At 43.6% G+C, this 26,591-nt stretch overlaps 1 protein-coding gene across 4 annotated transcripts in view; it reads right to left on the reverse strand.

The window, feature by feature from the left end:
* The window catches only part of auts2a (activator of transcription and developmental regulator AUTS2 a), a 986,792-nt gene that overhangs the window by 2,939 nt on the left and 957,262 nt on the right, over window positions 1-26,591 (reverse strand). For 3 of the 4 annotated variants that reach the window (XM_068008151.1, XM_068008150.1, XM_068008149.1), the window contains exons 15-18: window positions 25,667-25,808; window positions 22,737-22,814; window positions 12,600-12,683; window positions 7,019-7,241 (exon numbers count right to left, since the gene is read on the reverse strand). In XM_068008151.1, the coding sequence (XP_067864252.1) occupies window positions 7,019-7,241; window positions 12,600-12,683; window positions 22,737-22,814; window positions 25,667-25,808 (527 nt within the window). The remainder of the gene's footprint in view (window positions 1-7,018; window positions 7,242-12,599; window positions 12,684-22,736; window positions 22,815-25,666; window positions 25,809-26,591) is intronic. The other variant, XM_068008152.1, reaches the window with a different exon arrangement.

Genomic DNA, 26,591 nt, shown 5'->3' on the forward strand with positions numbered 1-26,591 from the left:
GCAAGTTCCTTGAAAAAAAATTGCAGGTTGTTTGTTGGACACAGATTTTTATTGATTGCCGCACAATTGGAACTGACACAAAACAGCTGGTTGATGATTTCTACAGTGGCTCTTGGGCTGTAAAGGCATTCTTTTTCTTTTATTACATTTTAATTTCTCAAATCCGTTGCGACAGCTGTCCTGAGCTGTAGTCGATGAATGGGAAGTGACATTGTTTTCTTTCTCTGTCTAAATATCTTGGGTAGCTCGGGCCATCCTTTGTAGAATAAAGGCTAGTTTAGGAGGAAATATTTGCATGTCATTTCGAAGACTTCAATCTTCTAACCCCATATCTGGTCTCTATAATCAAGGTAACAAGGACCCTTCAGTGATCCTTGCTGATAAATGCTGCTATTTAGGTTATAAAACTTGTTTGAGATCATCTCCACATGCTTATTATGAAGCTCAACGGAAGCTCGAGGAACAGCACCTCATCTTTTGATGAGGCACTTTACAACCTTCCGGACTCAACATTGATTTCAATAATTTCAGATCATAACCACTGCTCCCATTTTTTTGGACAGCAGGTGCTGGTAATGGTTTTGCTGTTGTCATTTACAGCTCCTTGAGACCCAGCTTAACCTATCCCATTACCACCCTCCTTGCCTTGCACCATCATCCCTTTTGTCATTTAAATCACTCCTGCCCTGCACCCTATCGCAGACCATCTCTTATGTTCTTTCCTCCCCTCCCTCACCCCCTTTCTCTGACTCTGTACTTGCTTAAAAACTGTTAAATCTTTAACTTCTTCCAGTTCTGACGAAAGGTCATCGACCTGAAACGTTAACTCTGTTTCTTTCTCCACAGATGCTGCCTCACTTGCTGAGTATTTCCAGCATTTTCTGTTTTTATTTCAGATTTCCAGCATCCACAGTATTTTGCATTTGTTTATTTATAGGCTTTTGTTAGGAGGAAGTCAAATGTATATCATTAATCTTCATTGTGCAAAGAACCCCCATTTGCAGTGAAGGCTCGCATTTATAGTTGCGACCAGTTAAAGGGAGGGTAGTTTGAATTAATTTCCTCTGATGGCGGCAGCTTGCACTAAGTCAGAATTTGCTCCCTGTAGGATTCCCCATGGAGGCCAGAAATCATGTTACTAGTGATTCTGATTTAGTCCACTTTTTAGTTCTGCTTACAGTGTTCTCATCCTTACTGAATAACCAGATTAAAAGTCACTACAGAAATGAAGCAGCCTTGATAACTCAGTAATTGTTTAGATCATTTTGCCCTTTTCTATAAAAAGGTTAAGCAGTTTCGGAGTGTCCATTTTTTTTTAATAGGGACACTGTAGTTTTAGGTTAATTCCTACACAAAGTTTACCCATCAGAATTTCCAACTGTTTCCCCTTGTGGGAGAGACTAGAACTAGGGGCCACAGTTTAAAAATAAGGGGTCCTCCATTTAAGACGGGGATGAGGAGAATTTTTTTTCTCTCAGAGGGTCATGAGTCTGTGGAACTCCCTTCCCCAGAGGGCGGTGGAGGCTGGGTCATTGAATATTTTTAAGGCTGAGTTAGATAGATTCCTGATTAACAACGGAGTCAAAGGTTATAGTAGGTAGACGGGAAAGTAGGGTTGAGGTCACAATCAGGTCAGCCATGATCTTATCAAATAGTAGAGCAGGCTCAAGGGGCTGAATGGCCTACTCCTGCTCTTAATTTGTATGTTTGTATGACATATATGGAGAGGTCATCAGATCTGAGGTTCTCCACTGCCAGTGCATTTTCATAAAATGATCTCCAAAGGTTTAAAATAATCCCACTGCTATTGAGTAGCATGATGCTCTGACAGGCAGCTCCAAAGAATTGTAGAGCATGGATTTGTACCCACAATTTCTCCCATTGCATTCCTGAATTCAACCACAGTCTCTGTGAGAAGAGCTAGCAGGAGATAGGGAGAAAAGGAAAGTCGGAGGGCAGTTACTCAGAGGCTTTCATGCACCTTCAGCGGCAGCTGTGGAGCAGGATTGGTAGAGGCCTATCCTGCTAGCCAGTGATAACATTGGTGCAGTGAGGGGCTCGAGAAAATTTAAAAAGGAGAAAGTTAAAGAAACAAAATGTTATGTCCACTCGGTTACCACAAAAAACTATTCTGTAGTACAGCAGCAGCCACCATTTTGAAATATGTGGCAAACTAATTCCAATATTCATTTAAAGCAAGAACAAGAAGCAGACACCACAAAATATGGAACATACTTCGGTGAGAATCCACAAGGTGCAACAGGCAAATGATAAACTATGGCAAGCAGGAATATACCCAAGCATGCTGCAACTCTCCAAACAGTTCACAAAACTAAAGAAAGGCAGCGTATAGATTACACCTCACCGACTACATATTGCTTTACTCAGACACCAGGTTAAAATGGTAAGGAAGTCACAGGCACTATGGGGCTTCCTTACCATTATGGGAAAAAAGCTGTGGGGTGGGCTTAATTTGACAGCTTTTTCAAAGAGCCGGCACAGGCACAACGGGCCAAACGGCCTCCTTCTATGCTGTAAGATTCTAAGATTCAATATGCCCAAGTTGTTGACTTTTAACCAAATTTAGAAACTATTTTTGAAGATTAGTTAATCCTTTCCAGCCAAAAATAAAACATTCTCCATAAAAACCTCTCTTCCCGTCACTATCTTTCTCATCCTCCTCTATTTTATTGATATCATTATGGTCAATTATTATTTAGACTTGTTTTTAATCCAGCCCACCCAGCAGTGTCAGATCGGCTGCCCGTTTTAACTTTCCACTGCAGTCAATGGGAAGTAAAATCAGGCAGCGTATAAAACGGGTGGCAGATTTGATCGCGGCAGTTCCCTGCTGAGTAGATTAAGTTAAAATTACCTCCCTTGTTTCTACTGAGTCCCAAATGCGATGTCTGGCAAACTCTTTCTCTTCCCTGCATCCTGACTAAAGTGAAGATTTACCATCTCCTCTCTACTCATTCTGTCCCTTGCCTCAAAACTTTGACACCCTTTTAAAACATAAGCTTATCATCTAGCTATACTTTTTGATTTATCTGGTCTTCGCTCTCACTTTCAACCCCGGTAGGGCCGTGCACCACAGGCCTTGGTCCTTCACTTAGGTTACTCGATAAAACACAATCACGGGAACAGCACTAATGATGGTGGACCATGCAAGTACGAAAGAGTCATGGGCCATTAACAACATAGTCGCCTTATGATAGTCTTTGGCGTCAGTGAAATAATCCTCATAAGGCACCTGTTTATTATGTGGGTGTCTGCTGAAAGAATTGCAGTTGAACACTTTCATTTTCACTGCAGTTAGTAGGCTGGGCATGATCACACTGGATCACACTTGACTCACTTAAGAGGCATCTAAATGCTGGAATGGAAAGAAAGATAAGGTTGGGGTTCTGGAAGGTTGAGATCAAATGGGCAAAATAGCCTTCTTATAGGGGGCTTCCCTATGATATGGGCTCAAATTCTTAACATAAAGCATGGTGACAGGGGAGGGGTAAAACAAATTATTACATCTTTTCCACAAGCAGGGAGGGAATGGGAAGATGAATATCTTTTATTCTTAGCTATGACTGCAGTCACTGGAGAATGCAGCAGCTCACATTTACAGTGCCCCTCTGGAACATGATTTGCATTCTATAGTGACTACAGACACCAATAAGAGTAACAGATGATTAGTTGGATGGAATTGATATCTGGATTAAGCAGCTACTCCTGCAGTGGTGATCAGGGATTCTTAATAGTATTTTTCAAAGGATTTATGGAATTAAAACTTGGCATCTATCATCTGAGACAAACCAGTACCTGCCTGAAGGAACCAATTTGGCTTCATCCCTTTGGTAATAACATTTTACTGATATTATCAGGCCCAGCAAAGAGTCACAATGTTTTCACATCAACCTTTCTTTTTACTAAAACAGTCGAGAGGAGTTTTGCCTCCATGTGTTTTCTCAGTTTTTTTTCTACCAGTCTGAATGTGGTATCACAGATCGACAGGGGCCTCCTACCCACAATGTTAAGATGTTAAGAGATCCCGTGAATGGCTGTCCTGATGGTCTGAGAGATTTAACCTGTGAAGTTTTCTAGGCTGGAAAGGGAGAAAAATCCAAAGTCTTCTGAAGAGTTCCATGTCAACAACATAAGCCAGTCCAGAATCATACAATTGTGATAACTCCAGAATAGAACTAATTGAAGTGAACCTTACCCAATGTTATTACCTACTAAGAATAACAAATGGGAGGACTCTTTATAGATGAATTGTCCCTCTCCAAGAGAGACAATTCAAGCCAACACATTAGGATTCTTGTACTAGACATAAAATTGTTCTAGATAAAATCCTAATCTACCAAATATTCCTCCCATTTGTTCTCATTGCATTAACATTACATAATTAATTTGCTGAAAATATTACAGTAAAAATCAACATAATATTTAGCAATATAATAATGGAATTCATATTCGTCACTAAATCCTTAACAGAATAATATCTTGAGACATTGTTCCAAAGCATTCAGAATATAATCTTGAACCAATTTTTCTTTGCCAATAGCATCAGTTGGCAGTGTTGTCAGAGGTGTACTCTAAAGCCATAGTGAACTTGAAGGTGTGCCTTTCAGGATTCACGTCATGTCAAAATGAATTCCAGTGTGCAACAGTACAGCAATAGCATAACTTTAAGGGCATTGCAATGATTGTTTCTCAGTGATTATGAAAACCCAGGATCAATAATGGGTTCTATTTAAATGGTTCAATATTTGTTTCAAAGGAAAAAATAAGCATCAGTTTAAAACAAGAAACTCAGTTTTATATAACATAAAACTGTTTTGTTTCTGATTCACATCTCTGGAGTTGTGAGTACTCTAGGCTGACTAAAATTTCACTAGTTAAGAGGATGGTAGCACCATTTTAATTCCCTTTTCACCAAGAGTACCTAATCCTCTCTTTGAAGAACCCATTAGTGAATGAGCAATAATGTACCAATCTATACAGAACACGGCTAATTTGTGCTGTCACAGTTACATCTATGTAGTTATTTCTATGCAAAATAAAAATAAAAATGGAATGATGTGACATTTTTGCCTTGTATACTTTCTGGATTTTTAAAAAATAGATTCAAGGAATGTCAGTTTCAAAATGTCATGCAAATATTTGTTGCTGTGTTTAGCTAGCTGGACTAAGTGGTTGATCATAGATTATATTTAATATTAAAATTAATATCGCAACAGCCTGAGCTGCCTTAGGTTTCAAAAGAGGCTCAACTGTTTAAAAATGAACAAAAATTCAAATCAACTGAAGTCTGGGATCAGAAACCTGCAACTATATTTATTTGTTTTAATAAATTCCTAAAAGATGATTTAAAAAACTTTAAAAAATAATTGAACATTTGCGGAGTTTCTAATTTTACTATGTTAAAATAACAGCTTATCGTTTTGTTGCATAGGCTTTCTACTTGTGTTTAGCAAGGTATGGAATAGCAGTGGCGGTCAAAGAGATTTAGGAGTCCATGTACACAGTTCACTAAAATGTAGTAGTCAGGCAGGAAAAAAAATCAAAAAGGCTAATGGAATGTTGGCCTTTATAACTAGAGAGCTAGACTATAAAGGGAAGGAAGTTTTGCTGCAGCTATACAAAGCCCTGGTTAGACCACATCTGGAGTACTGTGTACAGTTCTGGGCACCGCACCTTAGAAAGGATATATTGGCCTTGGAAAGAGTGCAGTGCAGATTCACCAGAATGTTACCAGGGCTCCAAGGGTTAAATTATGAGGAGAGATTACATCAATTAGACTTGTATTCCCTGGAATATAGAAGGTTAGGGGGTGATTTGATTGAGGGTTTTAGGATTTTGAAAAGAATTGATAGGGTAGAGAGAAACTTTTTCTGTTGGTGAGGGAGTCTAGAATAAGGGGACATAACCTTAAAATCAGAGCCAAGCCATTCAGGAGAGAAGTTAGGAAACACTTCTTCACACAAAGGGGTAGAAGTGTGGAACTCTCTCCCACAAAAAATAGTAGATACTAGTGCAATTAATAATTTTAAATCCGAGATCGATAGATTTTTTTCTAGTGGAGGGTATTAAGGGATGTGGAGCCAAGGCGAGTGGATGGAGTTAGGATACAGATCAGCCATGATCTCATTGAATTGCAGAACAGGCTTGAAGGGCTGAATGGCCTACTCCAGTTCCTATGTTCCTAATGGTGCTTATTTTGTGATTAGTGATATTATCAGGTACCCTTCGGCCAGAGCACCTTTAAGGCAGAGCTGCAGAGCCCCCCTTATGCTGATCCAAGAATGCACCCTAACACTGAACTCAACTACGCACCCCTATCTTTATTTTCCTCAACTATTTATTAATGATGGCTCTTTAAAGGAAAGTTATACACTTTTTAAATCAATTGTGTGAAGCCAGTGCACAGTCTGATGACATAGCACATCAATGCAATGTGCCAAGCTGTGGTTGGGTACAACATATCTCTTCTTCCCCCACCAGTGAGTCCCAGACCTTGACTAAGCTGTTAAATGAGGACTACTGAATGGAGCAAGGAGAAGGAGGAGAGAGGGGGAAGGGGGTGGTGGGGGGGAAGAAAAGAACCAGTCAACTCATGCTATTTTTATATGTCCCCTGAGGCTCTTCACAGGGCAGCACTGTCAGAGGGCTGGGAACAAGATGTCTCGCCCACTCTGTCTAACAGAGACTGGTACACATGGAGAGAGGGCTGGAACAATTCTCAAGAAATGGGGAAAGGATAAAATTAAGTAGAGTGTAAATATGAAGTCCACGTTCCTCCGAATTTAAAGACTGAAGATGCTTAATATCAATTACATTTTTAAGTAACTTTTTTAACTGAGGTATAGGTGTCCAATATTGCACATCACTTGGCCAATTGGATTTGAAGGAAGTTTGCCGTGACATTATATGACAGTGAATAACCCACACCTTCGAGTTCGCTGCTCTTTTTTAAAATATAGAATCTGACTGGACGAATTTATTGCTTAACCCTTCGTACCTTTCTTTTTCATCTTTACTAACAGAAGAGTCTCGTTTTTCTACATCTCTATCTCTGTCATGAGCTGCTACAGAGGAACTGCGCTCTGGCTCCCCTGGCTTCAGCCAAGGGGGTGGGGTTGGAAACGAAGGTGGCGTTCGGTGGAGTCGATTCCAAGGTTCGTGAGGGTTGCTAAAGCTCTGCATACTGGGGCCATCTTTGTGGCTGAACATTGTGTTGGATGCTGAAATGGTTGAAAAAACAAAAAAAAAACAATGTTTAAAAAGTTTGGCAGTTGACGTGTCAGTACTTACCCAGCAACGCACTCTGAGTTTAAAATGTATACATACTATTGGCAGCTGGAAACAAGAGGGAAAAATTACAGAGATTTACAAGAACGAACCAGGCATGAACATTGCCATTCAACTCTTTAAATGATCATTAATTACCACAAATACAGCAGGAAATTACAAAAGGCAAGACTGGTTTGAATGGATTGGACCTAATTAGGGAACTAACGGGGGGGGAAAAAATATTTAAAGGACGTTTTTCCTTCTTCCCTTATCTACCCTTCACAAGCAGGGAGTCATGATGGGTTTCAGTTACATGCAACACTCTGGTACCTCACCCAAGGCACTGCATGAATTTCATTAGTGAACCCAGCACAGCTGTCAGCAGAGTGGAGTCCGAACCTGTTCTCACCCGACGGCCACGTGCATGTCATTTCCAGCAGGGGTCACTGGAGAGCGATAATCAGGGGAAACTGACTGCTTGTCCATTCCCTGGATCAGGTGCACTGAGGCCAGGTTAGTGAGTGGTCCTAGGGATGTCCAAATCTGCCCAACTTAGTACAATTTCCAGCAGTGCATTTTGCCTCTAAATCATCAAGGTGTGCTAAGAAAGTTGTTTATTTTTTAAAAAAGAGAAAAGGGCAAAAGATTAATCTAATTTGGGTTTGATCTATTAAAAAAACAACAGGGTAAAGCCAAGCAACACTGAATTGGATTCATCCCAATCCATCAAACTCCAACCAAAAGCCAAACATGTTGATCGACAGTCTATAATGCAGGTGAAGTTTAGGACAGATCTGGGCTTTTCAGGCATGGACTTAGGTTCTTTGCAACAGAGAAATCTGAACAGAGTCAGTGATGCCTGTTTGTGGCCTACCCCCACCAACTAGACCAAGCTCAGCTTTTCTGGTGCACAGCACTCACCTTTACAATCTACTCCTCTTAAGTGTACAATGCATAAGATATGGCCAGTGCCAGAATAAGTTATCCAAATGCACCAGCTGGGGATTTTGTACCCACTTCAACAGTTTAATGCAACCATAATGCACAAGACTCAATACAGTGATTCTATACCTTGGAACTCAGAACTAAGTAAGCATTTTGTCTACTTGTGGAAAATTGAATGTAAAAGCAGTAAAATTATACATCAATGCAGTGTAATTTTCACTTCTATTTATAATCTCTTTCAACTGGGAGGACAGTATGAAATGCTAAACTTGATACACTACTGTGTGAGCACGATGCAAGTATAGAAACATACAACACTGAACTGTACTATACTGGTATTAGCAGTCACAAACTACAAGTAAGCAAGGAACTTCTTATTACTGAACTTTGCAGCGATTGTTTACAACTGGATGGTTTTGCTAGGCCACTTCAGTGGGCATTAAGGATCAACCATGTAGTTTGGTCTGGAGTCTCATGTAGGCCAGACCGTGTAGGAGTGGGAAGTTCCCTTTCCTGAAGGACATCACTGAATCAGTTGGATCTTTAGAACAATCAAGTGGTTATAGATTATTTTCACTGGTGGGCAAGACAGTAATGAGAGGACACAAATTTAAGACACGAAAACAATTAAAGGGGAGGTTAGAAAAAAAAATCTTTGCAGAGAGTGGTTAGAATGTGGAATTCTGGCAGAGTCTTTTTAAAAAAAAATAGATAGCTGCTTGAAAAAGAGGAATATTACAGGGCATAGAGAGTGAGCAGGAGCGCAGGATTAGGTTAGGGGTGGAAAGAAACACCAACACAGACTTCATAGATCAGATGGCCTGTTTCTGTGCTGTAGCACCCAAGGTTCTAGAACAAACCAGGAAAAAAAAGAAACATAATAAACAAAAGGGCCATGGTTCCAGCAGTTGAAGAATTGTTACTCCAGACTGAAAGAAGTACGATTACTTAGTAATCTTTTAAAGAAATAACTGATCTAAAGTATTGTAATGGTGAATGATTGTAAACAATTTTACAACACCAAGTTATAGTCCAGCAATTTTATTTTAAATTCACAAGCTTTCGGAGATTTTCTCCTTCCTCAGGCAAATGTTTCAAGATCTCGAAACATTTGCCTGAGGAAGGAGAAAATCTCCGAAAGCTTGTGAATTTAAAATAAAATTGCTGGACTATAACTTGGTGTTGTAAAATTGTTTACAATTGTCAACCCCAGTCCATCACCGGCATCTCCACATAATGGTGAATGAGCTGTGAAACCACAGCTGTTCTTTCAGACTTAAAAAATAAAAGGCAGACCAATAGCACCATCCTGTGCAACACAATGCTGCAATACTTCGCTAACAGCACTGCAAACTGATGGTGAACAGATGGCAATGCAATGTTGTCAAAGGATTTTCTGACCAAACAAACTGGATTATTAGCATTACATATTGGCCTTGACCCTACAGATCCCATTCACTCTCAATAACATGAAAAATTTCTTGACGTTGGCAATATTTACATTTTCCTCGATCTCTTTTCTTCTTCATTATGATCCAATTTTTATTTATCTTTCAGGATCTTTAACTTTTGTTTCTTTATCCACCACTATTCCCTGTTCTTCCTGGTTTTGTTTTTTACTTTTCTTCTATCCCTCTTATTTGCCTTTATTATTGCTTCTCTACATTTTCCTCCATATAATTCTTTTTCTCTCTTGCTTTGTTTCCCTATACTTTCCAGCTTACTCTCCCTGTAATTTTCTCTGATCCAGCGACGCAATAATCTCACTGATGACACAAAACACACATTACTACCATTATATTGATGCTACAACTGCAGTTGGCCAAGTCTCTGCCACCACTATAGAGAGAGTTTAATGTGGGTTTTAAACATAATTTGTTTTTATTTTCATTTTCTTTTCTTCCTCTACTTTTCTGTATCATTTTCCACCAGAAAGCTACAGCGCAGAGGACAGGCTGGAGACCAGAGACTTGAGCACAGAACGCAGGCTGACACTCCAGTGCAGTACTCAGGGACTGCTGCAGTGTCAAAGGTGCCGTCTTTCTGATAAGACGTTAAACCGAGGCTCTGTCTACCCTCTCAGGCGGACATTAAAAATCCCATAGCACTATTCTGAAGAGGAGCAGGGGCGTTCTCCCCGGTGTCCTGGCCAATATTAATCCCTGTCCAAATTTAAAATAAAGTTGTTGGACTATAACCTGGTGTTGTAAGATTCCTTACATTTGTCCACCCCAGTCCATCACCGGCATCTCCACATCAATATTAATCCCTCAACCAACATCGTTAGAAACAGATTATCTGGTCATTTATCTCATTGCTGTTTGTGGGACCTTGCTGTGCACAAATTGGCTGCCACGTTTCTACATTATAACAGTGACTACACTTCAAAAGTACTTCATTGGCTGTAAAGGGCTTTGGGACGTCCTGATGTCGTGAAAGGCGCTATATAAATGCAAGTCAGTCTTTCTTTCTCTAAATCCAGTCATTATGAGATGCAGGACAGCAGCCCCAACTTACTGGTTCACTGATTTCCCATCCGTCCTCACTCGGCATTATCAACACAACAATTCATTCATCACCCCACGTTTTGGTGAAGTTCTTTTAATATTCACGACTCAGTCAGGAAATCTAACTGCATTTATCTACGTTTATATTTTCTATGTGAATGACAAAAAAAAACTTTTGCAAATCGCACGACTCAGAGGCGTTGATAGCATTGTAACTCCCTAAGGTGGGATAACTTAGATCAGGACATCAGTGTGTGAGGAATCTGAACTCAAACCCTCCCACTCCCAGAACTGCACAATGCTCCAGTGCCATTCCTTAAAGGTTCCTGTTTATTATAATTGAGAACCATTAATAGTCAATGTGGACCTTCTATGGACACAAGGGCACATGGATGTGCACAACTCAGTCACAGGTCCTCTCAGATATTACCAAAAAGACAATACGTAATGACAACCTATCAAAAATAATAAAATGATATAAAGGCTGTAAAGGAAAGCAAGGGTTGATAGTTGCAAGAAATCCATTAACAGTGCACATCTCTAAGACATAATAAACATCAGAATTTTTTTGGAAAAATTAGTTCATAAAAACGAGGTGTAGTAAAAGAAGAACTGCCAATGAACACCACATCTTCAGCTGGCTGTTGTGCTGCTGTGGGGCAAATGGCATCACACACGCTACAGGCACAAGATCATGGGCAGGGGTGAAGAGCACGGGTTTGACTGGATACCCTATGACAGCTCTGAGCCTCAGGGGCATTCATCTTCTTGAATCAGAGTTTCTGTTGTGAAGTCAATCAGAGACGTCAGAAAATTAATTGCTTAAAAGTCATATGTTGGAGCTTCTCTAATGGTTTATTTGGAAAATGCACTCCCTATTGCAGAACTGAACCACAGACCAAGAGGTCAAGTAACGTGCTGACATTCAATGTCTTGGTTCGCATGTGGTGAATGGCAACTCGGGCAACGCACGACAGGGCAGCCTGCACCCATGGAGATCCAGCGTTTGTCATAAAACAATAGGTTATGAGATTATACACACAGGTGCGATACAGCTAAGGGTAATACCATGATACAAATTGGTATAAAACAGTTCTGGTACATGCAGGTGTGATACTATGAAACATATAGATGTAATACAGATAGGTGTAATACCCCGATACAGTAAACCGGTTGATAAAGATAGGTGTAATATACACGGGTATGATGCACTCAGGTTTGACACCGATAGATATACACAAGTGTGTTACGTACAAGCATAATACAGAAAGGTGTAATGTACACAGGTATGACATAGGTCTAATACACACAAGCATAATACAAATAGGTATGATAGAGAGGGATGTAATATATACAGGTATGATACACACGGGCGTAATAAACACAATTGTAACAGATATGTGTAATATGCATAGCTGTAAAACAGATGGCTGTAGCATACACAGGTGTGATACACACAGGTAATACATACACAGGTGTGGCACACAGACAGGTGACACACAAGTATCATACAGAATGGTATAACACACAGATGTGACAGGTTGTAATATACACAGGTGTGATCCGCACAGATGTAATTCAGAAAGATGCAATACACACAGGTGCAATACAGATAAGTGTAATGTGTAATGCACACATCTGTAATCTAATCTAATGTAATCTAATCTAATAATTTAAACTCAAGAGCATACTTTTATCTAAATTTTAGTTCACCAGCATGGATTTGGCTAAACAGTCCTGGCTGTGCTATAACTCTCAGTACTGGCTCAGTACTGCCCGAGTATCAGCCAAAGTATCACTTCTCAAAGTAAAACATGAGAGAGTCATACAAAGAACCCAAAGGACAGAGATACTCACTGATTGAAGGATTCCCCAGTCCACCAAAGGCGCTGTTACTTAAGGATCTCAGACCAGTCAAACCACTTGGTCTATTAAATGGCTCTAAAAAAACAAACCAATATGTGTCGACCAGTTACACCTTCGATCAAAATCATTTAATAAAAAGAATCTTTAAGTGGTTCTAATTGTAATGAAAAGTAATCCCTAATATTAATTAAATTCACATAATAGGAAGTTAGAATGGCCAATGAGGGTCAAAAGTAAATCAGTGCTAATGATGTCAGGTTGAGAAAGTTTTAAGACTTTGTTCGAGCTGCTTTTAAAAGGGGAAGTTTCACCATTGACACACCCCAAGAACAAGAAACACTTCATAGAATTTGGACTAATTCAATATCAATTATCTTTTTCCCCTCCATTAAAAAACAAAATTTTAAATGGCGGATACTAATCACAGCATTGGATTAACAGTTGGGAGAAGCTTGATGCAATGTGGAACTCCAATCACTAGCCCAAAGGCATGCAGTGATCCCCTCATTTGAAAGGGCTCCCTCACACTGTGGAAAGATTTCCTCTGTGCATTGTGTAACAAAATCACCAGCCGGATTCTAATTTCCATAGATCAGAGGGGAGCCCTTCCCCCTCAGTCAGGCTGGAGAACTCCTCCAAGCCCGTTCCCCCAGTGATGTCATCAATATTTACAGTTTCAACAGAAGTACTGAACAAGTCAGCAGAAACTGATAGGAACAAAAGGATGTTAAAGGAAATCAATTCTTGTAACTGATTTATGAGGAGACAAACTATTTAATGTCCTTCACTTTCAGACGCTGCACTAACTTCCTAGTATTATATGATACAATAGTCATAACGTCTTATGTGGAAGGCAAATGGCATATGAACCACCCTGAACTTAATTGGCACAGAATGTAATATGGATTGCTGCAGGGTAGAGATTGATAAGACTTCCAGATACAGGCTCCTAGACACTGTGTATAGGGGAGTAAGCAAGGCTCCCAGACACTGTGTATAGGGTGGAGTGAGCTAGACTTCTAGATACTGTGTATAGAGTGGAGTAAGCAAGGCTCCCAGACACTGTGTATAGGGTGGAGTGAGCTAGACTTCTAGATACTGTGTATAGAGTGGAGTAAGCAAGGCTCCTAGACACTGTGTATAGGGTGGAGTGAGCTAGACTTCTAGATACTATGGCCCGGAATTTCCTGGAAAGTTCTGCCGTAAGAGCGGCGTTGCACCGTTTTCTCCGAGGAAACTTACATCAATTTTACAGTGAAACATCGCCAATTTCCTCGATCGTTTGCGCCACTTCCAAAACCGAAACCCTCTGCCACTCATTTACATAGCTCCGTCAACCCCATGCAAAAGACTGGCTCAAGAGAGTTTTGTGGATTTGTGTGAATAATGTTCTGGTGTAGTTTTATACCCCAAAAATTAGACACAGCACAGCCCAAAGTCACCTGATATTGGCGTAACTGAGATTTCCAGAGATCGATAGTGACATTGTTCTTGTTTTTGGCAGTGTTGGTTTTGAGCATGTTCTTGGCATGATGCTGGTTAATGGTTCAACAGAAAGAAGCAATAGAATCCATGAGAGTTTATTTGCAGCAATTGGTAATGCAGGTGAGGGCATACTGGACACATGAAGATATAGAGATGACTGCTGATGCACTGGATGAATGGGATACGAGAGGACCTCATCTACGAGAGCCTTGTATATGGCTCTAGCAGTCTAGTAAGGTACTTATACAGTCATTATGATTTTCTGGCTCTTCTTGAGCATGGTGCTCACTCAGTGGCTGGTTGTCCTCCTTCTTTATCTGCTCCATTCTGATGTCTTTCTAAATGGCAAAGCTGCTCAGCAATGATGACATAGAAGACTTCTGAGGGCAAATCCTGACCTTTACCAGGATGCCTATGGTGATTTCTATTTTAATCCTCATAACCTGCTCTCCACTGGTGTTCACGGTTGTCTGCGAGCGGTCGTGAACCATGGCTTCAAAGTGCAGCGCTCAATCTTACATTCTTCTGTCAGAATCAAACAAAGGAGGTGCTGTGGATAATTTCACGATAAATCATTGAGGCTGCCGGGGAAACGTCGACTGACCTGCATTATTCCATGCACCGTGGTCACAGACGAGCCGCACCTTCAAGTTCCCCCTTGTGGTTCGTGAGGATAGTGGGCAGGATCATGTGGAGCCAAACGGGTGTCACCAATTATCCCCCTGGGCTCTGGAGAATCGCACGGCCTGGGATAACTGCAGAAAGCCGCTGCTGTTGCTGGTTGCCCATGGTGAACGAGTCGAAATAGTTTACTCTTGCAAACGATACAGCAGTCACCTGCTTTATACACCTGTGTATCGTTGATTGACTTATGTGATTGATGGCCCCAGGTGGCGGCCTGGAAGACTTCTGAGGCGTAAAAACCGATGGCTATCAAGTCCTCGATAGCAGCTGGCAGTGCCGTGCCCGTAGTGGAGTTTGGCTGGAGGTCAGTTTACAGCACCTGGCACAACGAGATCATGGCCCCTCTGGTGAAATGCAGCCTACGGAGACATGGTCCATCAGACAAGTCCGGGTAAGTGCATCTCCATGGACAGATGTGACTTGAAGAGCAACAGCGGTAAAGCCTGCTCTGATACAACCTCACCAGCTGGGTATTATTCCTCTTTTCCTCCCCCTTTTCCTCCAAAAAACATGAGTACAGTGAGATTCCCAAAGGGAAACTCAGATTAAATAGCATCAAAAAAAACTGGCACTGCCAAAACCCTTGGCACAAAATGCAACCTAAAAAATGTTGCCAAAAAACCCCAGAAAAGGCGTACCACCAACAATAGGGTGATACTACAGGCATGAGAACTGTAGATCCAAAAATGACATTACAGCATTAAATCTTTATTACTTTCAGGACAGAACCTAGCAACACATACATGTTTTATATTGGTATGATGAAGGCATTCCCATGGTGAACATGGGAAATTGCATATTCTGTCATCACGGCACATTTAAATTCAGTTATATTTAAATTAAGCTCCTGTCTGTTTCCTACCCCTAAGTCCCAACTAACTGGACGTTACCACGGGGTGTGTTATGGGTGAGCGTAGTTTCTGCTCGGATTTCTGCCCCACCCGCCGCCACCAGTGTAAATTACCAGGAAATTCATCCTGCTGAGTCCGAGGAGGAGCAGTGGTGTGAGCTGGCCCTCAATGAGCTGGCCCATGGGATCCCAACTCACGAATCCACACCTGATAAACTGCTGACCCTGACTGTACTGTATCAGGGGAGAGGCCCGTTATATCCCCACGGAAACGGGTAATACTGAAGGCAAGTAAACCTGAGATACTGCCCCAGTGACTCCGAGGGCTGTCGCAAACGCTCTCAGTTAAGATTCTGGAGTAGTTTCCCAGTGTCTCGTCTGGTCTGGGGACTGATGTACGGAGCAGGGTGGAGAGAAACATTATAAGCAGGGTGAGAAAAGCACAACTACACAAGACTGAGGAGTTATACAGACGCACCGCTCTGGAACTACACAACGTTGAATTTCTTTCTCCCAAGAGTGCAGTTGGATATGCACAGTATCATTTACACAATGGTGCCTTTTTTGGGGCTTCAAACATGTGAGCTGGACTGGACTGGATCATACAGCCATGGTTATGATTTGATTCATTTCGATTAAATCTTTAAAATGCAGCTCAGCTCTGATTTCAGATTCACTTTATTTCTTCTATCAAACAGGTTAGCATGTGCCCTACAAACTATATCTAAGATAGACTTGCATTATACAGCAATTTTTGGGGGTGATTTTTAACTTCTCACTTGAAAATCTGGGTGCGGAGGGGCGCAGGGCAGAGGAGGAGAGCCCCCTCAGCTGCCCCATTAACACCCAAGACCCTCTTGATGCAATTTTCAGGCGAGTCTATAAATGGACGATCAGGCCGCCCGCCTCGAACAGACAGGACACTGCTTAAATACCTTTAAAGTGACTGCCGGAGGCCGCTCACAAAATGGCCCAGGAAACTTGTCATCTTTTCTGGTGGGACGAGGAGGAGCACTCTTGCTCCACCTGGGTTACCCCCTCAACCCCCGAAAAAGAAACTCCAGCCTGCTGCCGACCTATTAGAGAAACCCCCCTCCCCCCAGACATGGCCTGGCTCAGCAGGAGGACGTCCGATTTCCCACCCTCCCAGAAGTGGGAATCTGCAGCAATGTGCCCACTTGGTGCCCACAGCCCGCTGGTAGGATGCTAATGAGGCCCAGGTCTCAAAATGGCACGGGCCTCACGTCGGCACGTCCAGGCAGGGGGAGCGGACCTTTGCGCCTGTTTCCGCCGGTACTTAAAATTTCCCCCCTTTTTGTCCTGAGGACATCCGAAACCACTTCACAACTAATACATTACTTTTAAAGTGTGGTCACGGTTGTTATGTAATGAAACGCAGCAGCCAAGTTGCACACAGCTAGATCCCACAAACAATAAATGAAATTAATGACCAGATAATCCATTCTTCGTGATGATGGTTGAGGAAAGAATATTGGCCAGGACAGTGGGAGAACGCCCTGCTCTTCTTTGAAAAGAACCATGGGATCTTTTACACCCTATAAAATCACTTACACCCTCCTAGAAGCCAATGTACTGTGTGATGACTAACTTCTGATACCCTCTGCGAACACAGGTGGCCTCCTAATCCAGCATTAAATTTGAATGATTCATTTCAGTCTGACGAAGGTACGGACAGTTCCTTTCCATACACATTTTATTAGGCTGTTATTTTCTCCACTTGTATTTGGAATTTCTCCATATCTCAGACCAACAGGAAATCCTGGAGACCCACTCCTTGGCCTCTGCTATGCTGCTCTATACTAAGTTAGTCAAAGAGCAGCCTGGGATGGTCTCCCTGTGATTTTTCTGTTCTTCCAGAGAGGAAATTCCTGGCCTCTCCTTGGCACGTCCCTGAAAAGATATCTGAAATTGGCAAATCATCATGTGGGAAATCAAAGCCCACATCCTGCCACTGAGTGACAGAATATTTGAACCCCAATATTCTGTACCACCATGTCATCCACAGACTATTAGCAGTCACAATTTTCAGAACCCACACCTGGCCATCCATTGCAAGCTATACAATGACCTGGGTTCAGTTCTGCTCTCCTTAATGGATCAGTGCTCTGAGGCTTGTTTACAGCCTTAAATTCACTTTACATGAGTACGGTGAAAATAGGGTTTAATCCTCAACCGCAAGACATATTTCCAGTCCACCTGCTTCATTTCCTTTCTGCACGTTGTCATTCCCCCCTTATTAAAGCCCTCTCTTTCCTCCTTCTCTTTAGGGTTCAGCCATGTTACACGTTTTCATCAGCTAAGAGGATGTACCGAGTCTCTGACTCTGGCCAGAGAATTCCACTTCTGAGCCAGCCTCGAGAAAGAGCAAGTGAGCTGCCAGGGGTGACTTTCCCATTCACCATCCCTCTGAGCAGGAAATGCCAAGCTCCTTCTTGGGGTCTCCCTTGTACACATGGCCAAAATCAGGCTGGCACCTCACTATAATGGACGGTTGCACAAGTTTTTCCTGCATATCTCCTGTCTTCTGAAAGATTATATTCCCAACAAATCAGGTTATCCAGCTCTCTTACTCAATTATTACTCTCATTAGTAATCAACTCATTCATTCTTCTTTTGCTAACACTTGTACAGATTTGTCCATCACTGAAGCAGAGCATTAGTACATCTATTGGAATAAATTGGGCATTCTACTGATGCACACCCTGTAACCTATAAACAACTACACAGGAACACAAGATAATTACTGATAAGGAAAGCCACTTGGTCCATCTTAATTCATCCATCCAGCCGCATCCTAAAGTCCTGCCCCTTAAATTATTCCAGGATTCTTTTCCTTCATTACTTTATCTGGAAGTTTATTCTACTCCGTCACTATTTGTGTGAAGAAAAATTTCCTGATATCAGTCCTCACATTACCCATTACTTGTTTGGACCTGTGTCCACTTGTTCTTCCCCCACCATTTAATTTCACGAAATATTCTGGGTTTACATTTTCCATTCCCTTGACAATCTGATGTATCTCCACAAGATCATCTGTCAGAAACCTCCTTTCCAAGCTGAGAACTTGACTCGTTTTCAACACAGTTCAATTCATTTCCAAATTAAAAATTGAGATTTGCAGACTAGTAATGTTTGTGATGTCAACTAGCGGCTCACCAATGTTGCTGTGCGCGTCTCACCAAAACACTACTTAAATAACGCAAATTATATATACTTGTAATGAAACTTGAAAAGAAAAATGTCTAGCCTAGACCTGCCAACTTCCCTGCCTCTGATTCATCAAGCAAGTGGTCTGCAAAGCTACAACGCACATGCAGTGAGGAATTGCACTAAACAGGAGGGCCTAGAGATAGCCTTTAGAGACCGCTGGTTAGGCTGAATGTAGGCCTGGTTTTCTTCAATGCTGTGTCGGCTGGGTTCAGGGCAAACCAATTTGGTCAAGCAGGCATCAAACAAGCGTTAGCCCCCTTATTTGCATATGGAAAGGGCCCAACCCCTCTTTTGATGCCTATATTAATACGGCGGGAAGTGGACTTCCGGCTCGGAACGTGCGCGCATGCCACCCACCATATTGGACGCTTTGGTGCCCATTTTACACCTGTAAATCAGTTTATAGGATTTATGTAGACACTTGTTTTAAAATAAAGTTATATTTACGCCTCCTATGAAATTCCACAAATGCATTTTGATAGGAATTTTAAAAAACAGCTACAGAACCAATGTTTCTGTGCGCTTCTCACCAAAACAATACTTAAAAAACACAAATTACATATACTTGTAATGAAACTTGAAAAGAAAAATGTCTAGCCTAGACCTGCCTCTAATTCAACAAGCTGCAAAGCTGCAGTGCACGTGCAGTGAGGAACGGCACTAAACATGAGGGCCTGGAGATAGCCTTTAAAGACCGCTGGTTAGGTTGAATGAGACCCCGGTGGTGGTGCTGCTTTGAAATAACTTCTACAAGCTCAGCAGTGCCACCACAGGCATCTCAGCGGTACTGCCACAGTCAGTGAAAGTGAATGACTTATTCAAGGCACTCTCTTTTTATAGAAGGAAATGATTAACTCACCTTAAATTTGTGAAAATATTAATTTTCTTGCTGCCATGGAGAATCTCAAGTACAGTGTCCCCTCCTCCTGGGCTGGAGCAGCTCCCCACTGCAAACTGTGGGAGATGCAACTTCAAACTGGCCTGAGAGTCTCCCAGAGACTTATAACCCTGCACATGTCCCAGCTCTGATGTAGGGTTGCCAACCCTCCTGGATTGTCCTGGAGTCTCCAGGAAGTGAAGATTAATCTCCAGGACACTGCTGGGAGCAACCCAGGCGAAAAATCATAGGGGCATTTAAAAAAAATAATTTTCTTTCAACACTTTCGTTTATTAGTTATAAAAATGTCTGGAGTTGGAAAAGAAATCTTCGACTGATGGTCAAGAATCATCCAATCGGGTGACAAAGAGTCTGCTCGCTTTCCAGTTGACGTGGGAAGACGTTGTGCAGTGAGAATGGAGTGAGGGATGGGTCAATCGGGATGGGTCGATCGGAGTGCGGGATGGGTCGATCGGAGTGCGGGATGGGTCGATCGGAGTGCGGGATGGGTCGATCGGAGTGCGGGATGGGTCGATCGGAGTGCGGGATGGGTCGATCGGGATGGGTCGATCGGAGTGCGGGATGGGTCGATCGGGATGGGTCGATCGGAGTGCGGGATGGGTCGATCGGGATGGGTCGATCGGAGTGCGGGATGGGTCGATCGGAGTGCGGGATGGGTCGATCGGAGTGCGGGATGGGTCGATCGGAGTGCGGGATGGGTCGATCGGAGTGCGGGATGGGTCGATCGGAGTGCGGGATGGGTCGATCGGGATGGGTCGATCGGAGTGCGGGATGGGTCGATCGGAGTGCGGGATGGGTCGATCGGAGTGCGGGATGGGTCGATCGGAGTGCGGGATGGGTCGATCGGAGTGTGGGATGGGTTGATCGGGATGGGTCGATCAGAATGTGGGATGGGTCGATCGGAGTGTGGGATGGGTCGATCGGGATGGGTCGATCGGGATGGGTCGATCGGAGTGCGGGATGGGTCGATCGGAGTGAGGGATGGGTCGATCGGAGTGTGGGATGGGTCGATCGGGATGGGTCGATCGGAGTGTGGGATGGGTCGATCGGGATGGGTCGATCGGAGTGCGGGATGGGTCGATCGGGATGGGTCGATCGGAGTGCGGGATGGGTCGATCGGAGTGAGGGATGGGTCGATCGGAGTGAGGGATGGGTCGATCGGAGTGAGGGATGGGTCGATCGGAGTGAGGGATGGGTCGATCGGAGTGAGGGATGGGTCGATCGGAGTGTGGGATGGGTCGATCGGGATGGGTCGATCGGAGTGCGGGATGGGTCGATCGGGATGGGTCGATCGGAGTGTGGGATGGGTCGATCGGAGTGCGGGATGGGTCGATCGGGATGGGTCGATCGGAGTGCGGGATGGGTCGATCGGAGTGAGGGATGGGTCGATCGGAGTGAGGGATGGGTCGATCGGAGTGCGGGATGGGTCGATCGGAGTGCGGGATGGGTCGATCGGAGTGCGGGATGGGTCGATCGGGATGGGTCGATCGGAGTGAGGGATGGGTTGATCGGAGTGCGGGATGGGTCGATCGGAGTGCGGGATGGGTCGATCGGAGTGCGGGATGGGTCGATCGGAGTGCGGGATGGGTCGATCGGAGTGTGGGATGGGTCGATCGGGATGGGTCGATCGGAGTGCGGGATGGGTCGATCGGGATGGGTCGATCGGAGTGCGGGATGGGTCGATCGGAGTGAGGGATGGGTCGATCGGAGTGCGGGATGGGTCGATCGGAGTGAGGGATGGGTCGATCGGAGTGAGGGATGGGTCGATCGGAGTGAGGGATGGGTCGATCGGAGTGAGGGATGGGTCGATCGGAGTGAGGGATGGGTCGATCGGAGTGAGGGATGGGTCGATCGGAGTGAGGGATGGGTCGATCGGAGTGAGGGATGGGTCGATCGGGATGGGTCGATCGGAGTGCGGGATGGGTCGATCAGAGTGCGGGATGGGTCGATTGGAGGGAGGAGATCATGTGATGAAACCTCCAGGATTACAACCAGCCAGAGTTGGCAACCCTACTCTGACGTGTTTTCTGAGCTCAGAGTTTCAGAGCACGTCTCAGGCTTGCTTGAAATTGCACCCCATGCCGGTTGGAATGTCCCCACTCTGAGATGCAGGGGGACGTTCCCTGTAATTAATGTCATTGGAGCAGCCCAGCTGGGAGGGAGAACCTACTTCAGGCTCTCTATTCCGGCAACAATTTTTCTAAAAATGTCAGGGAAATTTCATGTCAAAATATTACTTTCTAATGTAGAAAGAGGGAATACTTTGAGCCAAAAAGCGTCCCTCCTTGGACTTTTCCATCCCTTTGAAATGTTCTTTTTTGAAATGGCTGTTACCAGTTGAAGTACCAACAGACACCAAGTGGTGGCACTGCTGAGTTTGTAGAACTCAATGCTCTCAACAGCGCCACCACCTGACAATCCACGGCACTGCAGCCCATAATAAGAATCATTGAATTCTTAATCCCATTATTTCACCTTGCCACGCCATGACTTTTTCCCAGTGAAAATATGAACGCACCAAACTGATGGAATCACTGGCATGGTGCACTCGGTGAATGTACAACCAATTTTATACAATGATTTATAAATCTTATCGGGAGTGTGTACTCGTAAAAGAGGTCTGAAGTCCACTGCAGCACCAAAAGAGATTATGTTTTAAATGCCATTTTATATTTGCAATGGCATTACAGTTTAAGGCAGCTTAAATAGCTCAGTGGTTGATTTTTCCAATGATAGGCAATTCAAGGATTAATGTATTTAAATCAGAGCAGAGATTTACACTGAACTGTGCCATTAAGCGCTGAATTATTATTATACAGTCAACAAGGTCCCGTATAACAGCACCAAATTTGGACTTTTCTTTCCATATGTACACTTAGGTGGAGTAGACTGTACTTCATATGCTAAGTTGTCGGCAATTGCTTCAGTCAGTGAATTGATTACCCAAGTGTTCCCCACAGACTGGCCAGACCGTCATTACCTAAATGAGCAGCTGGACCCAGGAAGCTGTTGTGATGAGCCGGAGGTCCGAAGGGATTTCCAGTTGGATGCGTGGTGCCTGAAAACAAACAGTAAAGTTAATTTTCCGTGAAGTTACGAGGGAAGCATTTGCACTAAATCTTTCAAACTGATTTGTATAATTCTGCATTTGGTTTGCAAAACTATTTTGTGAAGTAAAGCACTTTTTAATTAGTTGCCTCTTAGAATCATAGAAGTTTACAACATGGAAACAGGCCCTTCGGCCCAACATGTCCATGTCGCCCAGTTTATACCACTAAGCTAGTCCCAATTGCCTGCACTTGGCCCATATCCCTCTATACCCATCTTACCCATGTAACTGTCCAAATGCTTTTTAAAAGACAAAATTGTACCCGCCTCTACTACTGCCTCTGGCAGCTCGTTCCAGACACTCACCACCCTTTGAGTGAAAAAATTGCCCCTCTGGACCCTTTTGTATCTCTCCCCTCTCACCTTAAATCTATGTCCCCTCGTTATAGACTCCCCTACCTTTGGGAAAAGAATAGAAAGATGGTGTCATGTGGACTTAACACACTGTATCACAGGTTATCAGAGAAGGCTACCTTCTGTAAGGAAATAGTTCGAGAAATCATCTGGCTGCTGGTCTAATCTATTAAAAATAATTTAACTTAAAAAAGCCTTTGATCTTTAAAGGGAGAGACAAATCAGCTATAAGAGGCAGACAGAGAAATACAGTGAGGGGAGGGGTGGGAGGGGGGATATGAGTGGAGGGGAGAAGGCGGGCAGGGGAGGGCAGAGATGGAGATTGGGGGCGGGGGTAGAGAGAAAGGTGGGAGATGAGATAAGGGTCTAAATGTGGCCAGGTTGGGAAACTGAAAATGCTGCTCTGTGGAATACCATTGGGAAATGGATCTCATTGGAGGTGGGTATTTGAATGTGAAATGCCACTCTGACTGGGAATTGCTGTTCATTGGGGTAAAGGGGGAATTATACGCACAGACGGTGTGGTGTTTGTGGAGGGTTGGGACTGCTTTGCTGATATTAAGCAAGCTGCTCTGTTAGCAAGTGATGGCAGGGACGTTATTATGTATGGTTCAGGTGCTGAGATTAATCACGGGATGGACCCGAGATCGACCTATGCTCACTGTGGGGAGGGGTCGGCACTCAGTGTCGGCACAGTGGGGGTGTATCGATTCCATGGGCTGGATTCAGTGGTCCGAGACTTGAGGATAGTTATTTGTCCAGCTTGTCATCAGGGATGTTTCTTTATTTAATCTATATTCGAATCCAGAGCCATCCAGAAGGATCAATGTGGTGCAGTTCAAATGCTCCTCATTGCCAGTGGGAATCTCTGCTGGATTCGAGAGCTTGGGAAAGGTGTATTCCCTTTCTGGTTCTTAAATGTATTGGAGAACTGCAGGAGAATTGCGGACATTGACATTTTCCTAAGTTCAAGGAAGGGAGAATACAGGGTCAGTACAGTGGGGTCATCACAGTAACCTTAGCTGAGCTCAGTGTACTTTACCGAATCACATAATGTGACCCTCACAGTGCCATTCATAGCTACCATTAGACTGTCGTGGCCACTCACTTTTTATATATATACTTATATGTACACATGTTCTATACATACAATGATTATATATAATATATATCTCCAGTGGCATTGTGCACAGGGAGTGAAGAACAAGTATAGTACTAGAGGGTGGTGTATAATTCAATCAGGACATGCAGGTGTAATTAAGTCCCTATTTTAAATTAATACATTCGGTCCTTATTATTACCTATATTTCTATTGTACATTCCTATGTCTACACTTATAATGGACACTGTCTGCATAAACATGTCAGACTGCAGTTATATCCTCCCACCAATGGTGGGGCCACAGAGCTTCCGATGTGGGGAGGGTGTAAATACAGTGTGACAAGTTTATGAAGGCAGTTTCCATTATAAATGTGGACCTAGAAATTTATAGTGGAAAAAATTGACAGTGTGTACAGATGTAAGATTTTTAATATATTAAACATATGTATTGGAAGAGAACCATAGCCACACACACCAGGACTGGGAGTGATTTTGGTGAGTTATGGCCACGGATGAACTTGTCAAGTGTGTGAAGCTGTCCGTGAGGACATGTTTACAAAACATGATGATAAAATCATTTTGCTTGTGCTTCAAGGTTTTGCTCCAACAAAACCTTGGGATTTTCCTTTCCTAAACTATCTACTAAAAGATTAACCTTTCTTTCTTCCCATACGGCGGTGCATTTAGCCTTACATGTGCGCACAGAAAAGCCATGAAAGTACCAGAAAATTCCAGAGGAGAGGAAGCCAAGTCGACAGGAAAAGAATCGTCATGATTAAAAGCGCTGTTTCTTTCAAATAGAAAAGAAAGAACTTGCATTTATATAGCGCCTTTCACGACCTCAGGGTTTTGCAGTCAATGAAGCACTTTTGAAGTGTAGTCACTGTTGTAATGTAATAGAAATATTTCTCCTAAAGAACCTACTGTTTACTGAACTCAATTTATAATTTAAGTATACATTCTGACCATTCAAGTCTATTAACATGTGCTCTGCTGAAAGTGAATAGTTTAAAACATAACAATTTATTTTAAAAACATATGGAATTCTTAGAAGCATGGTCTCTTCTCACCTGCAAGCACTGACTAAATCTGCTTTGCTGCTTTCCTCTGCGCAGAAGCAGATTGTCTAATAGGGAAATGCAGTTGGGAACACAGGGCAATGTATTCAATGCTGAATGTGAACAGTGCCATCCAGTGGATACTGGTATTTGTACAGATAACAACAGAATATATTGCCGTCACGGGGAACTATTCATGAGTTTGACTTGCTGGGCATACAGATAGAGCAGATACCGGCATTCTATGACTCCTGAGGGGACAACCATGCTCTTAAATGCTATTCCTTACCAGCGGTGGAGAAGAGGGTTGCTGGGCGAGCCAGCTCATGGGGGTGGTGGATAGCTCCAAACATGCTGGGACCAGGTGGCCTGCTCAAGAACTCGGGTTTCAGGCCAAAGTCTAGTTTGTGTGGATCAGACTGCATCTGTTGCTGCAAGAGGCAAAAACAAAACAGCCTGTAAAATTTACATTTCTCTCCATCTCATTCATTTTCCCCTTTAAAAAGCTTCCCCATCTACAGAGTCAACGTCAGTGGGAAGTGTGGCAAATACAATTTGAATGAATGCTGGCTCACACATTGACACACACAATTAAAAGAATGCCGACTTATTTGACACACAAATGCACATAATTTAATGAGTGCTGACACATGCATTCACAGTCCACTCTTAGTTCAAAGTTGCTCAATTGATGAGCAATAAATTCCCACTCTTGTTATTTACATTGCTTAATTCAAATTAATGAATAATTATTTTGTTTTAAGTACAGAACACTGAATTATCGGAAGTAGACTGTGAGGGTCTGTGTCTGCGGGGGTCTGTGTCTGCGGGGGTCGGTGTCTGCGGGGGTCGGTGTCTGCGGGGGTCGGTGTCTGCGGGGGTCGGTGTCTGCGGGGGTCGGTGTCTGCGGGGGTCGGTGTCTGCGGGGGTCGGTGTCTGCGGGGGTCGGTGTCTGCGGGGGTCGGTGTCTGCGGGGGTCGGTGTCTGCGGGGGTCGGTGTCTGCGGGGGTCGGTGTCTGCGGGGGTCGGTGTCTGCGGGGGTCGGTGTCTGCGGGGGTCGGTGTCTGCGGGGGTCGGTGTCTGCGGGGGTCGGTGTCTGCGGGGGTCGGTGTCTGCGGGGGTCGGTGTCTGCGGGGGTCGGTGTCTGCGGGGGTCGGTGTCTGCGGGGGTCGGTGTCTGCGGGGGTCGGTGTCTGCGGGGGTCGGTGTCTGCGG

The sequence above is a fragment of the Heptranchias perlo genome, chromosome 28 (genome assembly GCF_035084215.1).
Source record: "Heptranchias perlo isolate sHepPer1 chromosome 28, sHepPer1.hap1, whole genome shotgun sequence".
Classification (NCBI taxonomy): domain Eukaryota; kingdom Metazoa; phylum Chordata; class Chondrichthyes; order Hexanchiformes; family Hexanchidae; genus Heptranchias; species Heptranchias perlo.